We start from the raw sequence: 20629 nt of genomic DNA on the forward strand, positions 1-20629 counted from the left end.
CAGCTCCTTTCACATTTTTAGTATTTTGTTACGCTACCACCTCATATCCAGGTACCAAAGTCTATATTAGTTTTCTGTGGCCACTTTAACAAATTACCATAAACTTGGTGACTTAAAACAACAGAAATTTATTCTCTCACAGTTCTAGAGGCCAGAATCTGAAGTCAGTTTCACTAGGCTGAAATCAAGGTGTTGGTATGGCCACATTCCCTCTGGATACTCTATGGAGAAATCCAATCCTTGCCTCTTCCAGCTTCTGGTGGCTGCTGTCCTTCCTTGGCTTGAGTCCACATACCTCCCGCCTCTGCCTCCGTCTTCACATTACCATCTCTGTGTCAGAATCTCTATGTTTCCCTCTTATAAGGATACACTTGATTTCATGTAGGGCCCATCCAGATAATCCAGGATCATCTCTTTTTCTCAGGATCCTTCTTAACTTAATCATATCTGCAAAGGCCCTTTTTAGTCAGATAAGGTAACATTCATAGGTTCCGGGGATTCAGTTGTAAGTATCTTTGGGGAGGCCATTCTTAAACCTACCATAAGTAGCATTGTATCATTTTTGTTATTATTTCATATAACCTGACTTTAAAAAGTATAAACATTAGAGACAGTGAGTTCAGATTGGTTTGGACTTTCCTAACTTGTGCAGAAATCTCATTACAGCACTTTTCTTAGGATTTATCCTGAAGGTTGGACTTAGAGCTAATACTGTCTTACAGAGAACTCTTTCTGATGCTTTGATAACTAGCCCCCTTTGAATGGATTGCATTATAGGCCTTTTGCTAAATATGTTTTGTAGCAACTAATGTGCAATGTGCATAATTTGCTTGAAGGCAACTCCCTTAGGTTGACATTTGTGGAGCCACTAAATAAGATTTCCCTTTTCCTCTTTTTTTTTTTATAACAGTTTTATTGATTTATAGTTCACATACCATACAATCCACCCACATAAAGTATGATGTTCAATGATTTTTAGTATATGCAGAATTGTGCAACCTATAGTCAATTTTAGAACATTTTCATTACCCTAAAGAAACCCTATATTCTTTAATAGTCAAACCCCATTTCCTCTGAAGCCCTTTAGCCCTGTCTGATCTATCAGATTAATCTATTTTCTATCTCTATATATTTGCCTGTTCTGGACATTTCATATATATAGAATCATTCAATATGTGATCTTTTGTGTCTGGTGTCTTTTACTAAGCATGTTTTCAAGATTCATCCATGTTGTAGCATGTATCTTCGCTTCATTCCTTTTTATGGCTATTAATACTCCATTGTGTGGTTGTAGTACGTTTTACTTTTCCACTCATCAGTTGGGGGACATTTGGGTTGTTTCCACTTTTTTGTCTCCTACCTCTTCTAAGCCTCCGTCCAACTGAGAAAAAGACAAAGGAATCACGTGATTGGAGATAAAATATCAGCCTTATCAGTACTAAAGATGATTATAGCAAAAGGCTTAGTGCTCTAACTCCCTGTACTGCAAGCTCTTCCATTCCTTCCCCTGCTCCCAGAGACTCAGGGCAGAGTCTGCTCCAGCCTTCAGTTCAGTGATGAGCGGAGGCTGTGTCCTGAGGACAGCCTTCACAGGAGAGAGAAAATAGAAAAGACCAAGCCATGTATTTTCTCTGGGAAAGAGGGAGGAGGATGGGGCCCATATCACCGAAGTCCAGAAGGGGCAAATTGCTCCTGTGATTAGGAGCCATGTAGGTAGGAAACTGGGAGGAAGATGGAATGATTTCTTCTAATACTAAGAAGACTGGCATTTTAGTCATCTGTCTTATAAGTTGAAGAAAATGTATTTTTTCTTTGATTATGAAGTATTAAAAGCTCCATCAATCAAATATGTAAGCAGTTGAAGAGTTTAAATGACAGCATTTATTAATTCTAATGTAGCTTGTTGTCTCATAATTTATAGGTTTCTCCACCAACTAAAGGAAGATAATTCTGACTTAATTAAAAAATTGTGGACTGATATTCAGCAGAAAATAACAACACAGTCACAAGTAACAACCCTTCCAGAAACTCCATCATCTGCTCCTCCATCAGGGGAACAAAACGGTTTGCTCCCCCATTGTCTTACTTCTCCCAGAACAGTGACTTGTTTTAGTATGTTCTTTTTTAAACATAGCAATTTTTTTTTTATTTTTTTTATTTAAAAAGAATTTTTTTTTTCAACGTTTTCTATTTATTTTTGGGACAGAGAGAGACAGAGCATGAACGGGGGGAGGGGCAGAGAGAGAGGGAGACACAGAATCGGAAACGGGCTCCAGGCTCCGAGCCATCAGCCCAGAGCCTGACGCGGGGCTCGAACTCACGGACCGCGAGATCGTGACCTGGCTGAAGTCGGACGCTTAACCGACTGCGCCACCCAGGCGCCCCTAAACATAGCAATTTTTAAAGCAATGTTATTTAGTCTTGACTGTCTTCACCTAATTGAGTAAGATACTGATAGATCTGTTAATTGGAATGCTTAAAACTTTTTTGTTGTTCACTGGAGATTCTTTTGGAAATACTTTTTCTTTTAGCTGCTCTGAATGCTACCAATGCTGTCAAGAGAATCCACACCAGGCTTCAATCTGAAGAATCTACTGAGACTCTAGACTCAAGCTATGTTGTGGGACAAGTGCTGAACTCAAGGAAGCAAAAACAGTTGTTAAATAAAGGTTCAATCCCTTAATTTGCCAAGATGAATTAGTAAACACATAACTTGATACAACTTCTTTAATCTCTTAGTAAAGTTTTTCCCCTTAAACTCATCCAGTCAGAGCCAACTGATTAAGACTTTGTTGGATGGTGGCTAAGAAATGTTCTATGCCATGTAACTCTGTAGAAAGATAGTTTTAGTGTGTTTGTTATACACAGTGTAAACCTGAATGGATTTTTATGAAAAAATGGTTATAACTTCTATAAAAACCTTTTATAGGGGCGCCTGGGTAGCTCAGTTGGTTAAGTGTCCAACTCTTGATCTCGGCTCAGGTCATGATCTCACAGTTTCATGAGGTCAGGCCCCACGTTGGGCTCTGTGCTGACAGCATAGAGCCTGCTTGGAATTCTCTCTCTCTCCTCTTTCTCTCTGCCTCTCCCTGACTTGCACTGTCTCTTTCTCTCAAAATAAATAAATAAACATTGAAAACTTTTTTGTTTATAAATTGTGAATAACAGTCAAAGGTTTCTCTAGTAGCTTTCTGGTATAATTTTTCTTGGTCTTATAATAGAATGACTTCTCTCATTATCAGTGAAAGGAAAACTGGATTCTCATGCTCCTTCCAAGGAGAAAAAGAGCATACTAACAGCTAGCACAGCCTCCACAGACTTACCAAATAGCAATAATTCCAGCCTGGATGTCCTCAAACACATGATAAATGAAGTGGAACATGAAATGGAAGAATATGAACGGTGTACAGGACGTGAGGTCAAGGGACTGCAAAGTAGTCAGGGTCTCACAGGCTTCACTCTGTCTCTGGTGGGCTCCCTCTGTCGCCTGGTTCGGTACCTTAAAGAGGTAAGAGCAAGAAGTTATTAGAGTCTCCTCTTCAGAGTGCGGGTAGATATGCTTAGAGTTGTTTTTTTGTTTTTTGTTTTTTGTTTTTTTTCTTTTTGCTCTACCCTTAATTTATTGCAGTCTCCAAATGAAATATAGTCAAATCTGAATAGCTTTATTTAAAATATCTCAGCATGGGGCGCCTGGGTGACTCAGTCGGTTGTGTCGACTTCGGCTCAGGTCATGATCTCGCAGTTCGTGGGTTCGAGCTCCGTGTCGGGCTCTGTGCTGACAGCTCAGAACCTGGAGCCTGCTTCAGATTCTGTGTCTCCCTCTCTCTCTGCCCCTTCCTTGTGTTCTCTCTCTCTCATTCTCAAAAATAAATCTTAAAAAAATTAAAAAAAAAAATAAAAAATAAAATACCTCAACTTTAGATTATCTGCAGTGAAGTTTTATCCTCTTAATTTTCCTCTGCATGCTGATTTATGTATCATCTAATATACTGATACATGGTCAGCTAAGTGATGTTGATTTTAATATGAGCTTTATTAAAATATAATTAGAGGGGTTAATCTGCTATAAATAAGATCATGTCTTATGCTGATATTGAATATTATTGTTTGGCAGTATTAGATTCAGTAGAACTACTCAACTGTCCTCCTTCTGATGCTTTTTCTGCTTCCTACTCCCACTTTAGTTGAGTTTGGAGAGCGGCATACCTGTAATCTATAGACACAGATGGGGAAAGTTCTTCATATTATCTGTGTGACTAACTCAGGCTTTGCATTAGTGTCTGAAGTGGGAGATATTTTGTTGTTGTGAAAATAATTTATAAAACTAGCAGGAATTGTTTTTTAGTTTATTTGTGAATAATCAGTCTTCAGAATGCTGTGGAATTAGAGTTGGGTAAACATTTCATCTTTCAAAAAATCTATTTAAACTATTTTTTTTATACATTTAAATTTGTTAAATACAACAAAAAACGTTCAAGGACATTTTATTATTAAAATTATTGATTCATTGCTCTAATTCAAAATTTTTTTAATGTTTATCCATTTTTTGAGAGAGACAGAGCACAAGTGGAGGAGGGGCAGAGAGAGAGGGAGACACAGAATCTGAAGCGGGCTCCAGGTTCTGAGCTGTTAGCAAAGAGCCTGACGTGGGGCTCAAACTCATGAACCATGAGATCATGACCTGGCCGAAGTTGGATACTCAACCGACTGAGCCACCCAGGTGCCCCAGTCTCTCTAATTCAGATGTTCCAATTTCTCTGGAGATGTCTTCCTAAAATTGCTTTTTAGTGAAATATTTATTGTATGGTCAGACTTAGGAAAGTCTTCACATTCTTCCACTCTTAAGTTAGGAATCTCTAGGAGTGTACTTTTGGTTCTCTGAAGGTATTACAGGTTTAGAAGCATATACTTTTTAGCTAATCACTTGCTTTATGAAGTTAAACCATTTAAGCCTGTCATTTATTTTTAATTTTCTTTTAACAAACTTAAATTTTGAATTGGTGATGCATTCATACAGTATGAAATTCAGAGAAACAGATATAGATAAAAATTCTAATTCTCACCTTTTTTTTTTTAATGCTTATTTATTTTTGAGAGAGCGAGTGTGCACACAAGAGGGGGAGGGGCAGAGAGGGAGACACAGAATCTGAAGCAGGCTCCAGGCTCTGAGCTGTCAGCACAGAGCCCAGCGCAGGGCTCAGACCCACAAGCAGTGAGATCATGACCTGAGTCAAAGTCGGATGCTTAACCCGACTGAGCCACATAGGCGCCCCCTACTTCCCATCCTTAACTTCCATTTAATGGGTCTGCTTCCTCGGCACCAGCTCTGATGACCAGGTGTGAGTGTATCCTTCTAGAGATGCTCTGTGTGTATTCAACCAATATGTATATGTACTTCCCCTTCCACTTCATTCTGCAAAAGTTGTAGTCATTTAATTCTGCATACCATTGTGTTTATTGTGTTCTATTTAAAGAAGGGAAAAGGATACAGTATTTCACTTTAATGAAATATAAACCTTTTAATAAAAATATTTCATTCTCATTACTGTCACATAATATATACTCTGTAAGTATTTTTTTGACAGCTTTGAGTAGAAACTTTCAGTTTTCAGTACTTGATGCTGTTGATAGTAGTTTAGTTTTGGATGGGAGTTTTATTGATGGAAGTGGATTTTTTTTGTAGAGTGAGCTCCAACTGCGTAAAGAAGTGGAGACAAGGCAGCAACTGGAACAAATGTTAGGTGATCATCGAGAGCTCATTGATGCTCTTACAGCTGAAATTCTTCTTCTCAGAGAAGAAAATACCGCAACCCAGGTACTTAGATGCAATCAAGCTTTTCTGTGTTTAGTATCATAAAACGTCTAAGGATATATAAGATTCTCCACTGGGTGTTGTATGGAAACCAATTTGCCAATACATTTCATAATAAAGAAAAAAAAAGAATATATAAGATTCTCTTCTAGTTGCCTTTGGTTTTGTTATGCTGATGTGATTACCTCTCACTTCTTTATTATCATCAATGGTAGCTTTTTTTTTTTTTAACTTTTTTTTTTTTCAACGTTTATTTATTTTGGGGACAGAGAGAGACAGAGCATGAATGGGGGAGGGGCAGAGAGAGAGGGAGACACAGAATCGGAAACAGGCTCCAGGCTCTGAGCCATCAGCCCAGAGCCCGAAGCGGGGCTCGAACCCACGGACCGCGAGATCGTGACCTGGCTGAAGTCGGACGCTTAACCGGCTGCGCCACCCAGGCGCCCCCATCAATGGTAGCTTTTATTGAACATTTATTACATTGGAGGTACTATAGTAGAAACTTGGACTTTAAATACGTATAGAATAAATCTACTGTCTTTAAGAAACGTATTATTTAGTGGGGAAGACAGAATCTACATTGAAATGGTAACTACCAGTATTCTAGTAGTTGATCCAAAATGTGAAATAAAAAAATGTTATGATAGCTACTTTTAATTTCAAAACATCAGGGGATACCATTTGAGGAAGCTTGCTGTAATCATATGCCATTTAAAATTGTTTACAGTCTCTATAAATTTATTATAGAAGTCCTCTTTGCCACTTGTCTGGATAATTGCTTTTTTTTTTTTTTTTTTAAAACGCTTACACAGGGGGTGCCTGGGTGGCTCAGTTAGTGAAGCATCTGACTCTTGGCTCAGGTCGTGATCTCATAGTTGTGAGAATGAACCCTGCATCAGGCTGTGCACTGACAGCGCAGAGCCTGCTTGGATTCTCTCTCTTCCTCTCTCTGTCCCTCCCCTGCTCATGCATGCTCTCTCTCTTTCTCAAAAACAAAACCAAAAAACTGAAAATAAAAAAAACTTACACAGTATTTCTTCTAGGAAATCTTACTGCCTCAATGCTATGCTCTTCATTTGTGCCTTTTGGATATTCTTTGGATATTGCTCTTCACTCTATGTCTCTATAGATTTGCCGAATGTGGATATTTCATATAAATGGAATCTTGCAATTTGTGATCTTTTGTGTCTGTGGTTTTTTTCACTTAGCATAATGTTTTCAGGGCTTATCTATGTTGTAGCATGTTGTCAGTAGCTCATTACTTTTTTTGTCCACTAGTATTCCATTATGTGGATACACCACATTTTGCTTATCCATTCATCAAGTGATGGATTTTTGAATTGTTTCCACCTTTTTGTATATTATGAATGAATAATGCTGCTGTCAACATTCATGTACAAGTATTTGCGTGAACACAGGTTTTCAGTTCTCTTGGGAAAATGAATGGTTTTTAAATGTACTAACTGGCTCAACAAGTCTTTATTGATTTGGGCCTGGCACTGTTCTAGGTGTAGGAAGTACAGTAGTGAACAAAGAAGAAATCTTTACCCTCGTGGAGTTTATATTCTAAATAAATCCTGGGGAAAAAAAAGCAGAGTATATTGTAAGTTAGATGGTGGTATGTGGTATAAAGAAGAATAAAGCAGGTAAGAGGCATAGCAAGTACCTAGGATGGGAATTGTAATTGGGGTGGGCCATGCCTGTGAGGAAGGCCTGAAGGAGGTGAGGGAGCGAGTGTGCCGATAGTTAAGAGAAGAGCAGTCTCGGCAGAAGAACAGCAGGTGAAAAGGTCTTGAGGTGAGAGCGTGGCTGTTGAGCGCAAAAGCATGAGGGCCAGAATGTCTGGAGTCGAGTGTGGAAGAGTACTAGGAGGCAAGAGCCAATAGATAAGCTGTGTCATGAGGGCTTGCAAGCTGGGTAAGAATTTGGGTTTTTATGTTGGGTGAGAAGGGACACCACGGAAGGGTTTTGAGGAGAGAAGAGATGTGATGTGATTGAGGTTTTATGAGGATCACTGTGGGCGGCTGTGTGGAGACTAGATCAGAGATCACTGCCCTTTCTCGGTTCATGGTGCCCTTATTATCTCAAGATCCCCGTAGGCTGAAAGAAATACCCAACAGTTTCCTTTATTAAGTAGTTCGGCTCAAACTACTTAGTAAGTATTTATGTCTCAACAACTTAGATGCTGTTTGGAAAAAAACGCACAAAATATCAAAGTATTGATAGAAAAAGTTCTATTCGTATTCATGATTAAATAACTACAATTATTTGCTGATGGGATATGTCTACCTGCTGGGTACTGTACAGCTTCTCAAAGCTTGGAATCATTTTGGATATTGCCATTCTTATTTCCTATTCCACAGTAATTTTTATGCAGTGTTGCGTTTTATCATAGCAGCTACTGACAGCCCAGCTTCATGAAGATACGACATCATGAAAAGGAATGTATTTTGATCTAATATGGAAGCTGTGAACCACCTCAAGCTAGGAGTTCACTGGTGCCTAACAGATGTTGAGCAGCAGTGTTTTCCTTAAAAATATAAGATGTCCTGTGGTGCCCCTGTGGAGGCCCAAAGTGCTTCAAACCTTTTGGGGAACAGTATAGAACTAGACTGTAGGTGGTCAAACATGGAAGCAGAATGTTACAGACAGGAGTTAATGAAATAATCCAAGTGAGACATGGCAGCCTGGTCTAGGTTGGAAGTGGGAGAGGCTGTGAAAAGGGACTAAATTGTGAATGTATTTGGAAGGCAAACAGTAGGGTTTGCTGATATGGGGCCAAGGAGAGGATGTGAGAGAAGAGTCAAGGATGATTCCAAAGCTATGGACTGAATATTTGGAAGGATAGAGGTGCTGTTGATGAGGTGGGGGTGTTCAGGGAGAATTTGGTTGTGCACATGTAAAGTTGGAGCCTATGTGAGTTCTAGGTGGAGATGCTGAGTAGGTCATTGGAGAGGAGTGTGGAATTTGGGAAAAAATTTGGGCTGGTATGAAATTGTTTAGTAGATTTCATTCACTAGTCCTACCAATAATACTTCTGACTTCTGGCCATCTCTGATTTTTATCAAATGTCTGTACCTCTTGGATATATATGTATATATCTATGTGTGTATAATATCTCTTCTCTCTGTATATATTTTCTCTTAACATTATTTTATATACGTTACTATTAACACTTACAAGATCACGTTTTTTTCAGTTTAAATGCCCGTATAATATTCTGTTAAATTTCCTCCACCTGATATACTTGCCTCTTGGGGTAGCTTGAGTCAGTTGATACCATCTATATAAAAGAGGTTTTATAAATCAAAAGCCCTATAAAAGGTTAATCCTTATTATTCTGGCAGTGTATTTATTAATAATATTCTGTGATACATTTAACCATTCTTCTATCATGAGACTTTTAAAATATTTATGATTACGTGTTCTTACAAAGGCACTATTTTAGTGTTTGAATGGAAGTTCAAAGTTCCTAGACTATTTAAGATAATGATATGGTTATACATATCTAGGTGATGATTTGATATCTGATATGTCAATGATGTTATTTAATTCTTTTTTCTCCAGGCAAGGCTTCAGCAGTACATGGTCACAACAGATGAGCAACTTATATCGCTCACACATGCCATGAAGAACTGTCCTGTGATAAAAAGCAATGAAGAAAATCAGGCAACAGGAAGGGGATCTACGAGTAGGAAAATTATAGACAGTCCAGGTGGGTGTGGTCTTATTACCCCAGGTTGGTATTAAAACACTGATAGAGTAAACAAGACTCTAAACTTACATGGAGTTATTGGTTGTTGGTACATATGCAGCACTGTCACTACTTTGTCAGTATGGCAATGGCCACTTCTATTTTCAGCTAATATTTTTTGGGTTATTGCTGTATGCCAGGCACTTTTTGAGTGTTCTACATGTATTATCTCATATACCCCTCATAATAGTCTTATGAGGTAAGTATCTTTGTTATCCCTATTTTCTCGATGAGAAAACCAAGGCTTAGAGAGAACTGGTAACTTAGCAAGATCATAGAACTAGAAAGTAGCAGAACTTGCTTCCTATACCAGTGGGGCTTTCGTGCCAGCACTTTTCATCACTGTGCACCAAACTCAGGAGGAGAGGAGATGGTCTTGGAAAGAAAAAGAAATACCGGGTTTTAGAAATTCTGATGTTTTGAAAACCTTTCTTCACTTTGTGTACCTTCATATGCCACTGGCTGAATAGGGCATTGAGGCCTTTTCATGTTTTTTGCTTCTAAGTAATATCTTGATGAGTGTCTTGTGTGGAGAGTGTTTTATGTATGTAGGAGTGTTTTCTCATGAGGGATTCTAAGAAGTGGCTGAGTAAAATTTGACTTGTGTGAGATACACTCAATGGCTAGGGCAGGCCTCAAGGGCTAGGGGCCACCAGTGCTTTTCTCAAAAACGGCCTCTTCTTCCCGGTGCTGCCCCCTCACGAGTTACAGCTAAGAAAGATGTGGCCTAGAAAGTGAAGGCTCTAGAGTCCATGTGATTTTGCCTTTAATGGAAATGCATGTAAGTATAAACACCTGCAGTGTGTCCATGGTTTCTTTAAGTGCTAATGGCCTCTCATCTTCTTCAGAGGGCCCAGCTGTAAATGCTGATGTCTCTGTGCCGTCGGTGTTCCGAGGGGAAGAAGTGGCTGCATTGGCACAGGAAGACTTGCCTGTTAAACTGTCTCAGGTGCCAGCCCCGCCGGGTAGTGCGAACGTGGCCACCAGTTTTCCGGCACATGTATTTGAGCCAGCTGTGTTGTTAACACCACCCAGGCAGAAGAGCAGCTCCGGATTCTCTCCCTTGCAGGAAGGTGAGCAGGCTTCTTCTAGAGTGGTGTGCCTGTTGCCTTTTTATGCCTTAAATATGTAACACTGTGTCCATTTTTACCTGATAAACTGAATTTTGAAAGCTATTGATTGCCACACATAATCTTTAAGCTGGAGGAGGATTTTTCAGGGTTGTTTATATCATGTATGTTACATCAATGGTGAAATATCATGTTGAATTTCATTATGTATCTGTTCTGTTGGACATTGTAAATATTAAATCAGATCAAAGTCCTCAGCATTAAAATGCCGAGTAAGGGAAATCCTCTTTTCCCTATGTTCCAGGAACATAGGAAAGGGTAAGAAACAGGAGGAGATTATCCTCCAGAGAGTAATGAAAGCTTAACCAAAAAAGGGTAAGAGCTGTGACTTTTAGGCATTTGTAATTCAGATGTGGTTAACTTCTTTCTCATGGAAAGTTTTTAGCTTATTAGTTAGTTGAGGTAATTTTATAATGAAAATTAAAAATAGCTTTAGAGCCACTTTTTGCAGGACATATATAGAGTTAAGAATAAAAACATTTAAATTTAAAATTAGGTCAGAGATTCTTCACTTGGGGGCTCATGGATGGTCTTTAGAAGTTCCATGGAATGCTTCATTGTTTGGAAAATTATATTTATTTGTCCACCTGTGCATTCTTCTGGAACTATAGCCTTTTTTCCCCCATTTTCAGAATAGTTCTTTAATCAAAAAAGTACCTTAGACTCTTCTCCAGTGTTTTTAGAGAAATATTAATTCAGCCTTGATTTGCCTACATTTTTATTTCTTTAAAAAGAGTGTTTACATTCTTGAATAGGGGAACAGAATAATAACTTTTTTTTTTTTTTATTTTGAGAGAGAGAGAGAGAGAGAGGTGTGAGCATGAGAAGGGGAAGGGCAGAGAGAGAGGATCCGTGCAGTGACAGTGCAGAGCCCAGCGTGGGGCTCAAACTCATGAACCATGAGATCATGACCTGAGCTGAAATCAAGTATGGCGTTTAACTGTCTTAACCACCCAGGCGCCCCCACTGTAATAGCTTTTGTTGTCACTGGGACTTACAAATTTTGTCAGATTTTCTGTACTTTTCAATAAAGGACAGGAAGAGGCCATAAAGGTTAAAGAAAATGACAAATCCTTACCATTATAAAATTTGTCTTGGCATTTAATATGTGATTGCAGAATCTGTCAGATCTGTGTGGCGTAGGGAGACAGTGCTAGACTGAGAGTCAGAAGTGCTGAAGTCTTGGCCAACCCAATGACTAGCCGTGAGGCATGCATTTTCTGCATTTCATTTTCCTAGCTCTAAAATGAAAGATTTTTCTTTTATCTTTAATGTTCCTCGAGCTCTGTAATTCTGTGATTCAGTACTCCTCTTCAGAGGCTAGAGAGTATTGTTAAGTCTGGTTAGATTTAGGAAATATGATTTCAATTCTGATTTCTGTTCAGGTTAGATTTTCATTCCTTAAAGTAATCTTTCAAATGTTTACATGGTATTAGTAAGCTTGTCTAATGATCTTTTTTGAGATATTCTAAATTATTTTCCATTGGTGATAGTAAAATAGCTTGAAATTCTTTTAAAGAAATGATGACGGTAAATATTTTTACTCTGATTACAAATAATACTAAATGTTTACTAAAGCAAATTATTTGGGGACTATTATAGACAACACTTTGTTAGCAGGTTTGCACTGAAAATGACAGTATACATTTCTTTTACAGTGTGCAGATAGGATAACCTTTGAGTGTGTATTGTTAGTTGAAGTTTTATCATATTTTTCAGCATTTTGTTTAGAATGCTCACATGTAAAGAATTGTTCAGTTAAACTGAACATGTGGATAAAGGTAGGAGATACATAGGGCCCTTGATCAGCATTTAGTTGTGCTCTAGAACAACTCTGCCTGATAGAACATCCTGTAGTGATGAAAATGTTCTATGTCTTTTCCATTCAGTATGGTAGCCACTAGCCTCAGGGGACTGTTGAGCACTGGAAATGTGGCTAATATTACTGAAGAACTGAATTAATAATTTTACTTAACTTTAATTAATTTGAATTTGAATTTGAATAGCTGCATATGCCCAGAGGCTATCATAATGGACAGGCTCACTCTAGAATTTCCTGTCATAGATATTTTCCTTTAGCTACTAATCGACTTCTACTTACAGCCACACTTTTTGAAGGAGTAGTATATTAAGCTGTTTTCATTTTCTTATCTCCCATTCGTTTTTTACTTTCAGATGTTAATTCTAATTTATATTTCCATGTGCTTAAAAAAAAAGCACGTACAAGGGTCTCTTCCTCTTTCATCTTTAGGCCTGTGCTAAGAGGGAATCATTTTTTTCCAATTTGATTTCTGCTTATCTTGTGGTGGTCTGCATAATTAATATAAAATATTTTTATATTTCTTTGCTTAGATGTCAGCTTTACACAATAATTATAGACTCTCCTTTATTAAAGAAGAGGGTTTAAAAAATTTATTTTTTATTTTTTTATTTTATTTTTGAGAGAGACAGAGCGCCAGCAAGGGAGGGGCAGAGAGAGACAGGGAGACACAGAATCCAAAGCAGGCTCCAAGGGCTGAGCTGTCTGCACAGAGCCTGACTTGGGGCTCGATCTCACAGATGGTGAGATTATGACCTGAGCTGAAGTCAGACGCTTAACCGACTGAGCCACCCAGGCGCCCCGTATTAAAGAAGAGGTTTTAATTAACATTAACCTACTTCTCTTCTCTAATTTGGAAGATTACATTTTAATTTTTAATTCTCCTGTTGTTTAACTTTGTGTTTTCAAATACTTTTTATTTCTTCTTGGTTCACTTTAGGCAGTATATCTCAGCTTTCTGCTATGTAAGACAAGGATCCTGGCTCCCCTTTCTGGCTCTCCTTTGCTTCTACTTCCCACCTTCAGTCAGCCTACCTTTCCTTTTACAGGACCACAGTTGGTAACATTTACGTTGTTCCATTACCACACTTAGGTCTTCTGTGTCTTGTCTACAGATGGATACTGAAAGTTGAAAACAAATGACAATTATTTTTTGTTTTCTGATCCATTGTTACTATCAATCCTTGTGCCACAGGAAGGAAAAAGTTCTTCTGAAGATCAAAGTGAAATTTGTGTATGTGTGTGAATTTCTTTATTTCACTTCATCAGTTGCTCAGAATCTTTAAGCTTGCTCTGCATTTATGGTGACTTTCTTGCTCAGTTTTTGTTTTGCCTGGAATTTCAAATTGCTCTTACCTCTTGTTTTCACGAGAATAATGTGCTTTACACGTGAATAATATCTTCTGGTCCTTATACTGTCTGTGGCATGGAATCCACTTTCATCTCAGAGATGCTTTGCAAAAGCTCTTCATCCCCTGGTCTGGTCTTGACTGATTGCTCGCTGGGCCCACTGCACGCCTCTTATCTTGGGAATTGCTAACATTACACTCCTGGATTGCATCTACTATTTCCTGGATGCGATTTCTTCTTCTTCTTTGGTTTTCTCCCTCAAGTTTTTGAAAGAAATCGTCAGAATGGGTATATAGAAGGTAAACCCTAAGTTCTTAAAAATTTGAGAATATTTTTACTTTTCTATTATACGTGGTTGATAATTTGTCTAGATACAGAATTCTAGGTTCATATTCGTTTCCCCCTGAGAAATCAAAGGCATTGTTCCATTGATTTTTAGTATCTGGTGTTGTGGTTGAGATGTCAGATGCAATATCTAATTTTTATTTCTTTGTATTTGACCTACTTTTTCTCTGTGGAAGCTTTAGGGTTCCTTTGTTGTAATTCTGACATTGCATAATGTGTGTCTAAATAAAAGTTTTTTGTTTTGTTTTTTTTTTCTCATTGCACAAAGAGGCACCAGTGAGACCTTTTGGACTAAAGACACATGAATTTCTGCAGTTTTAGAAAACTGTATGTTGACCTTTTGGATTATTTTCTTATGTATTTAGCTTTATATCTTCCTTCTTATATTCTGGAGGATTTTTTTCATTTTGTGTTCAAACCTGTCTTTTAGATTTCTTTAATTCACCAAATTGTATGTTTAATTTCTAAGCAAGAGCCCTTTCTTATTGTCTAATCTGTTTTCATTGATGCTTATTACAACTGCATTGTCTCCTAGAAACTCTCTTCTGAGTAGACCATTTAGAATTTTGTTACATTATCTTCTGTACCTGGATTTTCCTTCTCTTCCTCTTAGTCTCTTGTTCTGTTTACCTATCCTGGTTTTTCTCTTTGTGCTGTCAGTTTTCCTCATATGTCTGGTGTTACTTCATGGCCCATGATAGTTAAGAATAAATGACATGACTGAATGTTATAGGTGGTTGGCATACATTTGCTCTTCTGTGTAGGTGAGTCTTGGTCTGTTTTCCCAGTAGGCTTTCCCTTCAGCAGTTACTTTGTATATGTGGACATGCTCTGTTAACTGCTGGCCTCCTTTTAGGGTATGCAATATGCAGGTAAGATCGAGCTGTTCTACTGGGGCTACCACATTTACTTTCCCCGATGCTGTTTTGTTGTTGTTTGTTTGTTTGTTTTTTGTTTTTGCTTTCAAGGATGGGTGGGGGTAAGTAGTGAGCACAGCCTGACTGACATAACTATACAGTAGACGAACTTCCAAGTTATTCTCCAGTTTTCAGTCCTACTTTTCACTTTCTCCCTCTGTACTGTCGTCTTTGAGCTAACAGCCTTTTTAGGGTTCCCCCAGAAAGACTGGCTTTTACCTGTAGCTTCCTTAGAATACATATATGTGTTCTGCACCGTGTCTTCTGCTCAATTTCATTCTTTCACATCTTTCTCATCTACTTTCAGTCTTTCAGAAATGTGAAGTATCTCATTTGCTAATGACTCTCTTCCTAAACCATTATCTTTACTGATGTGGGTTTTAAAATTTTTTAAATTTCATTTCCTTGTTGTCAGTGAAAGGAAGGGAGCCTATGGTATTGAACTAGGAACATCTGTCTCCCCAGTTCACTCCCTGTTAGGTCATTTCACCTAAACTACTCTTGCTAAGAGCTCTGGTGGCCTCCAGGTTAATAACTCCAGTGTATTTTTCTTCTGTCTTTGTGTTCTAGTTCTTACAGTAGCATTATATATGATTAATATACAATCATACCACATTTGTTTCCTTCATACCACATTCTTATAATATTTCTCTCTCCTTTCTGGCTGCTCCATTTCAGTCTGCTTTGTTTGCTAGCTTCCCCTCCTTTTTTTTTTTTTTTAATTTTTTTTTAATGTTTGTTTATTTTTGAGACAGAGAGAGACAGAGCATGAATGGGGGAGGGTCAGAGAGAGAGGGAGACACAGAATCTGAAGCAGGCTCCAGGCTCTGAGCTGTCAGCACAGAGCCCGACATGGGGCTCGAACTCATGGACCGCGAGATCGTGACCTGAGCCGAAGTTGGACGCTTAACCGACTGAGCCACCCAGGCGCCCCCCCTCCTTTATGAAGCTCTAAACACTGACTTCCTTCTTTGTTGGTATTGGTTTCTTTTCTGACTCTATTCTTTTTCTCCAGATAATATTGGCTTCTAATACTATGTATATGCCAGTGACTTCCAATTTTGTATCTTAGCCTAGATGACTCTCTTGAGTTCCTGACCCATGAAGAATCCATCTGCTTGGATGGATATTGGGATAAATCATAAGGCACCTTAAACTTATCCTGTTCAAAATGGAATTCTTTTTTTTTTAATGTTTATTTATTTTTGAGACAGAGAGACCAAGCGTGCATGAGTGGGGGAGGGGCAGAGTGAGAGGGGGACACAGGATCCAAAACATTGACAGCATGGAGCCCAATGTGGGACTCAAACTAACGAACCCTGAGATCGTGACCTGAGCCGAAGTCGGTCGCTTAACTGACTGAGCCACCCAGGTGCCCCCAAAATGGGATTCTTGGTAGCTTCTGTTCCCCCAAATCTGTTCTTATCTTCTCCATCTCTAAATTGTATCACTACCCACTCAGCTGTGCGTGCCATCTTGATCGGTGTTTCCTTTACTCCCCACTTCCAGTTCATCACTCTTAGTTATGTTGCTAAAATGTTTCTGAAATTTATTCACTTCTCCATCTTTGTAATCAACATACCTTCATCAGAGCTACTGTCATCTTTCTTCTAGACTACCATGGCTTACTGGTCTCCCTACTTCCATTCCTGGGCCTTCCAAATAACCACAGCATTTATGAAATATAAATTGAGTCGTTGCCAAACCTTCTCCAGGTTTCATTGCTCTTGGATTGAATTATAAAATTCCAGGGGCGCCTGGGTGGCTCAGTTGGTTAAGTGTCTGACTTCGGCTTAGTTCATGATCTCACGGTCATGGGTTTGAGCGCTGCATCGGGCTCTGTGCTGACAGCTCAGAACCTGGAGCCTGCTTCAGATTCTGTGTCCACCTGTCTCTCTCTGCCCCTCCTCTGCCTATGCTCTGTCTCTCTGTCTCTCAAAAATAAATAAATGTTAAAAAAATTATAAAATTCCAGGGGCGCCTGGGTGGCGTAGTCAGTTAAGCGTCCGACTTCAGCCAGGTCACGATCTCGCAGTCCGTGAGTTCGAGCCCCGCATCAGGCTCTGGGCTGATGGCTCAGAGCCTGGAGCCTGTTTCCGTTTCTGTGTCTCCCTCTCTCTCTGCCCCTCGCCCGTTCATGCTCTGTCTCTCTCTGTCCCCAAAATAAATAAACGTTGAAAAAAAAATTTAAAAAAAAAATTATAAAATTCCTAACATGGCTTAAGTTTCTGTATACCTCTCCAGGCTCATATTTTTCCAGTTCTCCCTTATTGTTGTGCTATGCTAAACTGGCCTCATTTCTTTGCTCTTTCCTATTTTGGGACCTTCACATGTTGTTCTCTCTGCCTGTAATGTTTTTGCTCTGCTTTCTGCCACATACGTAACCATTTAAAATTTTTACTTCTTCAGAGATGCCCTTCCTGACCATCCTCAGTTTACATTAGGTATTTATACTCTCCCTACCCCCAGGATTCCCTGGTATGAATTAATACATGTATTAAAATGTGAACTTGGCAGGTTTTTTTTTTACAAGGATACTGACGAAGCCTTAAGGAATATGAAATTGCCTGTGATTTGATTGTTAGAGGTGGCATTGCTGAAATATTCCCTGCTGAAATAATTCAGGCATTCAGAAGCCAAACCCGTCTACTGAAATACATCTCTAACTACCATGATGAGTAATGAAAAGATTATAGTGCGAATCTATGGCTAAATGATGCATGTTTATTCTGATATTTTATCTACAGTATTGAGGAGGACTGTTCAAACTCGCCCTGCTCCACAAATTCCTCCAACTGTGGAAATAATTGAGAAGGAACAAAATTGGGAAAGGAAGACTTTACCTACTGGCACAGACAATCAGAATCCAAATGAAGAAAGTCACCTCTTCACTCAGAGGTGGAGGGTCTCTCACATGGGGGAAGATCTGGAGAACAAAGTCCAGGCTCCTTTTGTTAACCTCTCACAGCCCTTCTATAGTTCCCATTCACACACTCAGCAGGCCAGAAACCCCGAGTTCTCAGAAGAGCCCCCAGTACTGGGAGAGGGGCAACAGCTTAGAGCAAATGAGGTGTATTTACAAAGAAAGGACATCATGGCCCGGATCGCAGAGTTGACACTGCAGAACTCAGCTATCAAAGCACATCTGAATAATATTATTGGGCCAGGAGGAGAGCAAGGGGATGGACTTCGGGAATTAAACAAACAAGAGACCAGACATGCAAGCGACGTGGCTGCAGTGAGTACCAGTTAAGGATCGACTAGGAACATTTAGGAGTTTAACTATATTGCTGGAACATCTTTAGGGCCTCCTTTCCTGAAGTGATCCTGGATATCTTTGAGGCTGCTACTCGAAGGTTTATGCTTAGTCATGTCCTCATCACAGAGTAAGGAAAAGTTATTTATCAGTTTATTTAACACATACAGTAAAAGAGGATAATATAAAATAGAACACAAGGAAAATGAATGAGGAAAATAGGACAAGGTAAAATATGAAAGAAAGCCAAAATTAAACTGGGAATGAAGTTGTAAATATAAAATGTAGAATTAGTATGAATTGAAAGTCTGCCACACAGCTACATTTTAACTGAAAGCATTTCTTCTCTTAATTTTTTTTTAATGTTTGTATATTTTTGGGAGAGAGAGAGATAGAGCATGAGCAGGGGAGGGGCAGAGAGAGAGAGGGAGACACAGAATCCGAAGCAGGCTCCAGGCTCTGCGCTGTCAGCCCAGAGTCCAACACGGGGCTCCATCCCATGAACTGTGAGATCATTACCTGAGCTGAAGTCGAATGCTTAACCAACTGAGCCACCCAGGTACCCCAGAAGCATTTTTACTCTTAAAGGGGCTTATACAAGAGAATTATGTGTAGCTGGCCCTCAACTCATGAGGAGTTAATTTTTTAGGATGCAGAATACATTTTCCTATAGAAATGATGTTTTAAAGGATTATTAAAGTGAGACTTTAATGTATGTATGAGTCATCTGGAGATTTTTCTAAAATGCAGTTTCTGATTAAATAGTTTTGAGATAGCACCTGTGCATTTCTAGTTAGTTCCCAGATAGTAGACTGAGGATTATACTTTGAATAACAAAAGTCTGCTTATTATAGTCCAGGAGTTTTGTAAGTTAAATAAACTGTAGGCTAAGCTGGTAACTTAAAATCTTCATTTTCTTGTTTGTGGGGAGAAAAGGAATTCTAAGTTCCAACTGGTAAGTGTTTATACACACATGTTCTCATGCTGGTCCCAGTGATGGGGGAGACTTCCTTTTATCCCTTCATGAGCCAAAGTGGCTCCTGTGAGGGTTCTGATAGGGGATGGGATAGTGTTTTGGCAGTGGGAAGGAGCTGGGCACCTTTATGGATTAGGGGGGCTCCAGAGGGGATTGCTTCTATAAAGAGCTTTACCGATGTCAGATTCAGGGCTTCTATGAGGAAGTTCAGAAAGGGGCGGGGGAACAAGGGCCACTTCTGTCAGCGCTGGCTCCTGGGAGATAAGGGCAATGTGAGTATGGAGTCACTGAGTTATTACTCGGTCAGAAGGGACTAGCAGAAGAGGAGAAAAAAATTAGGAGTGAGCAGGACATCAGTGTAGATGTGTGTAAGTACAAATTGCCTTAATTTTGAGTCACTGAAGGTGTTTCTATGTTTACAGAGTTTTGACAGTTATTCAAAACAGGTTAACTAAGTCTTGGTTTTAAAAAGGCAACAGAGTTAAAAATTGAATTTGCCTTCTTTTCTAATTAGTATATAGATCGGGCTAGTGGACACGGTCTAATATTTTTGTTTTCACCACCCTCTTTGTCATAATCAGAATTACAAAATGATCTTTACATTGTTTTGCTTATCTCTCTCTCTTTTTTTTTTTTTTACTCATGGGCATAAGCTACAAATTAGTGATTTCTATTAGGAATTGTTTTTTTCCCAAAGGGACATATTTAACTAAATGAAATAAGAATGACACATATATTCCTCTCAGGAAGTTTCATACTAAATGTAGTTATATTCCACATGTATATGTATATGTGTTTTTTTTCACTCTACCTCCCATATTCCTTTACAGTCATCACCTTTCTCAAATTAGATCTCTGAGGCCAAACGTGGCCTGGGGAGGCTGACCTGTGGTCAAGGAGAGCGATAAGATTCCTAGAAATCTTTGCCAAATAACTCATGGTACATGTATGAAGATTGGGGTGACAGAAGCATCTCTCAAGTACAGCAGATCCTCTTTTGTATGTTGCTATTCAAATTGCACATGTGTCATTACAATTATTTAGAAGGCAGGTCACTAGCAGTACTGTCTTTGCTCATGTGATCTTTTGTGCCCCTCAGCAAACGTGAAGAGATACAGGAAAGCTTTGCCTTACAGTACTCCCCATGGAGAGAGGGAGTAGAAGGTCTGTGTGGTACCAGTAGCAGAAGGATTCGTATCCCTTTCCTTTAGCCCTAATTTTTCTTTTTTTTTTTTTCCTTTTTTTTTTTTTTTTAATGTTTGTTTACCTT

General features: G+C 39.0%; 1 protein-coding gene across 8 annotated transcripts in view; it reads left to right on the forward strand.

Annotated features, from left to right (window-relative positions):
• Positions 1–20629, forward strand: part of SPICE1 (spindle and centriole associated protein 1) — a 59442-nt gene that overhangs the window by 32784 nt on the left and 6029 nt on the right. For 7 of the 8 annotated variants that reach the window (XR_007155627.1, XR_007155626.1, XM_047875139.1 and 4 more), the window contains exons 8-14: positions 1922–2064; positions 2532–2669; positions 3243–3508; positions 5684–5815; positions 9380–9527; positions 10415–10639; positions 17875–18365. Coding sequence is in view for 6 of the 8 variants with exons in the window: in XM_047875139.1 (XP_047731095.1) it covers positions 1922–2064; positions 2532–2669; positions 3243–3508; positions 5684–5815; positions 9380–9527; positions 10415–10639; positions 17875–18365 (1543 nt within the window). In the remaining 2 variants the exon portion in view is untranslated. The remainder of the gene's footprint in view (positions 1–1921; positions 2065–2531; positions 2670–3242; positions 3509–5683; positions 5816–9379; positions 9528–10414; positions 10640–17874; positions 18366–20629) is intronic. The other variant, XM_047875142.1, reaches the window with a different exon arrangement.

Source organism: Prionailurus viverrinus, chromosome C2, assembly GCF_022837055.1.
Source record: "Prionailurus viverrinus isolate Anna chromosome C2, UM_Priviv_1.0, whole genome shotgun sequence".
Classification (NCBI taxonomy): domain Eukaryota; kingdom Metazoa; phylum Chordata; class Mammalia; order Carnivora; family Felidae; genus Prionailurus; species Prionailurus viverrinus.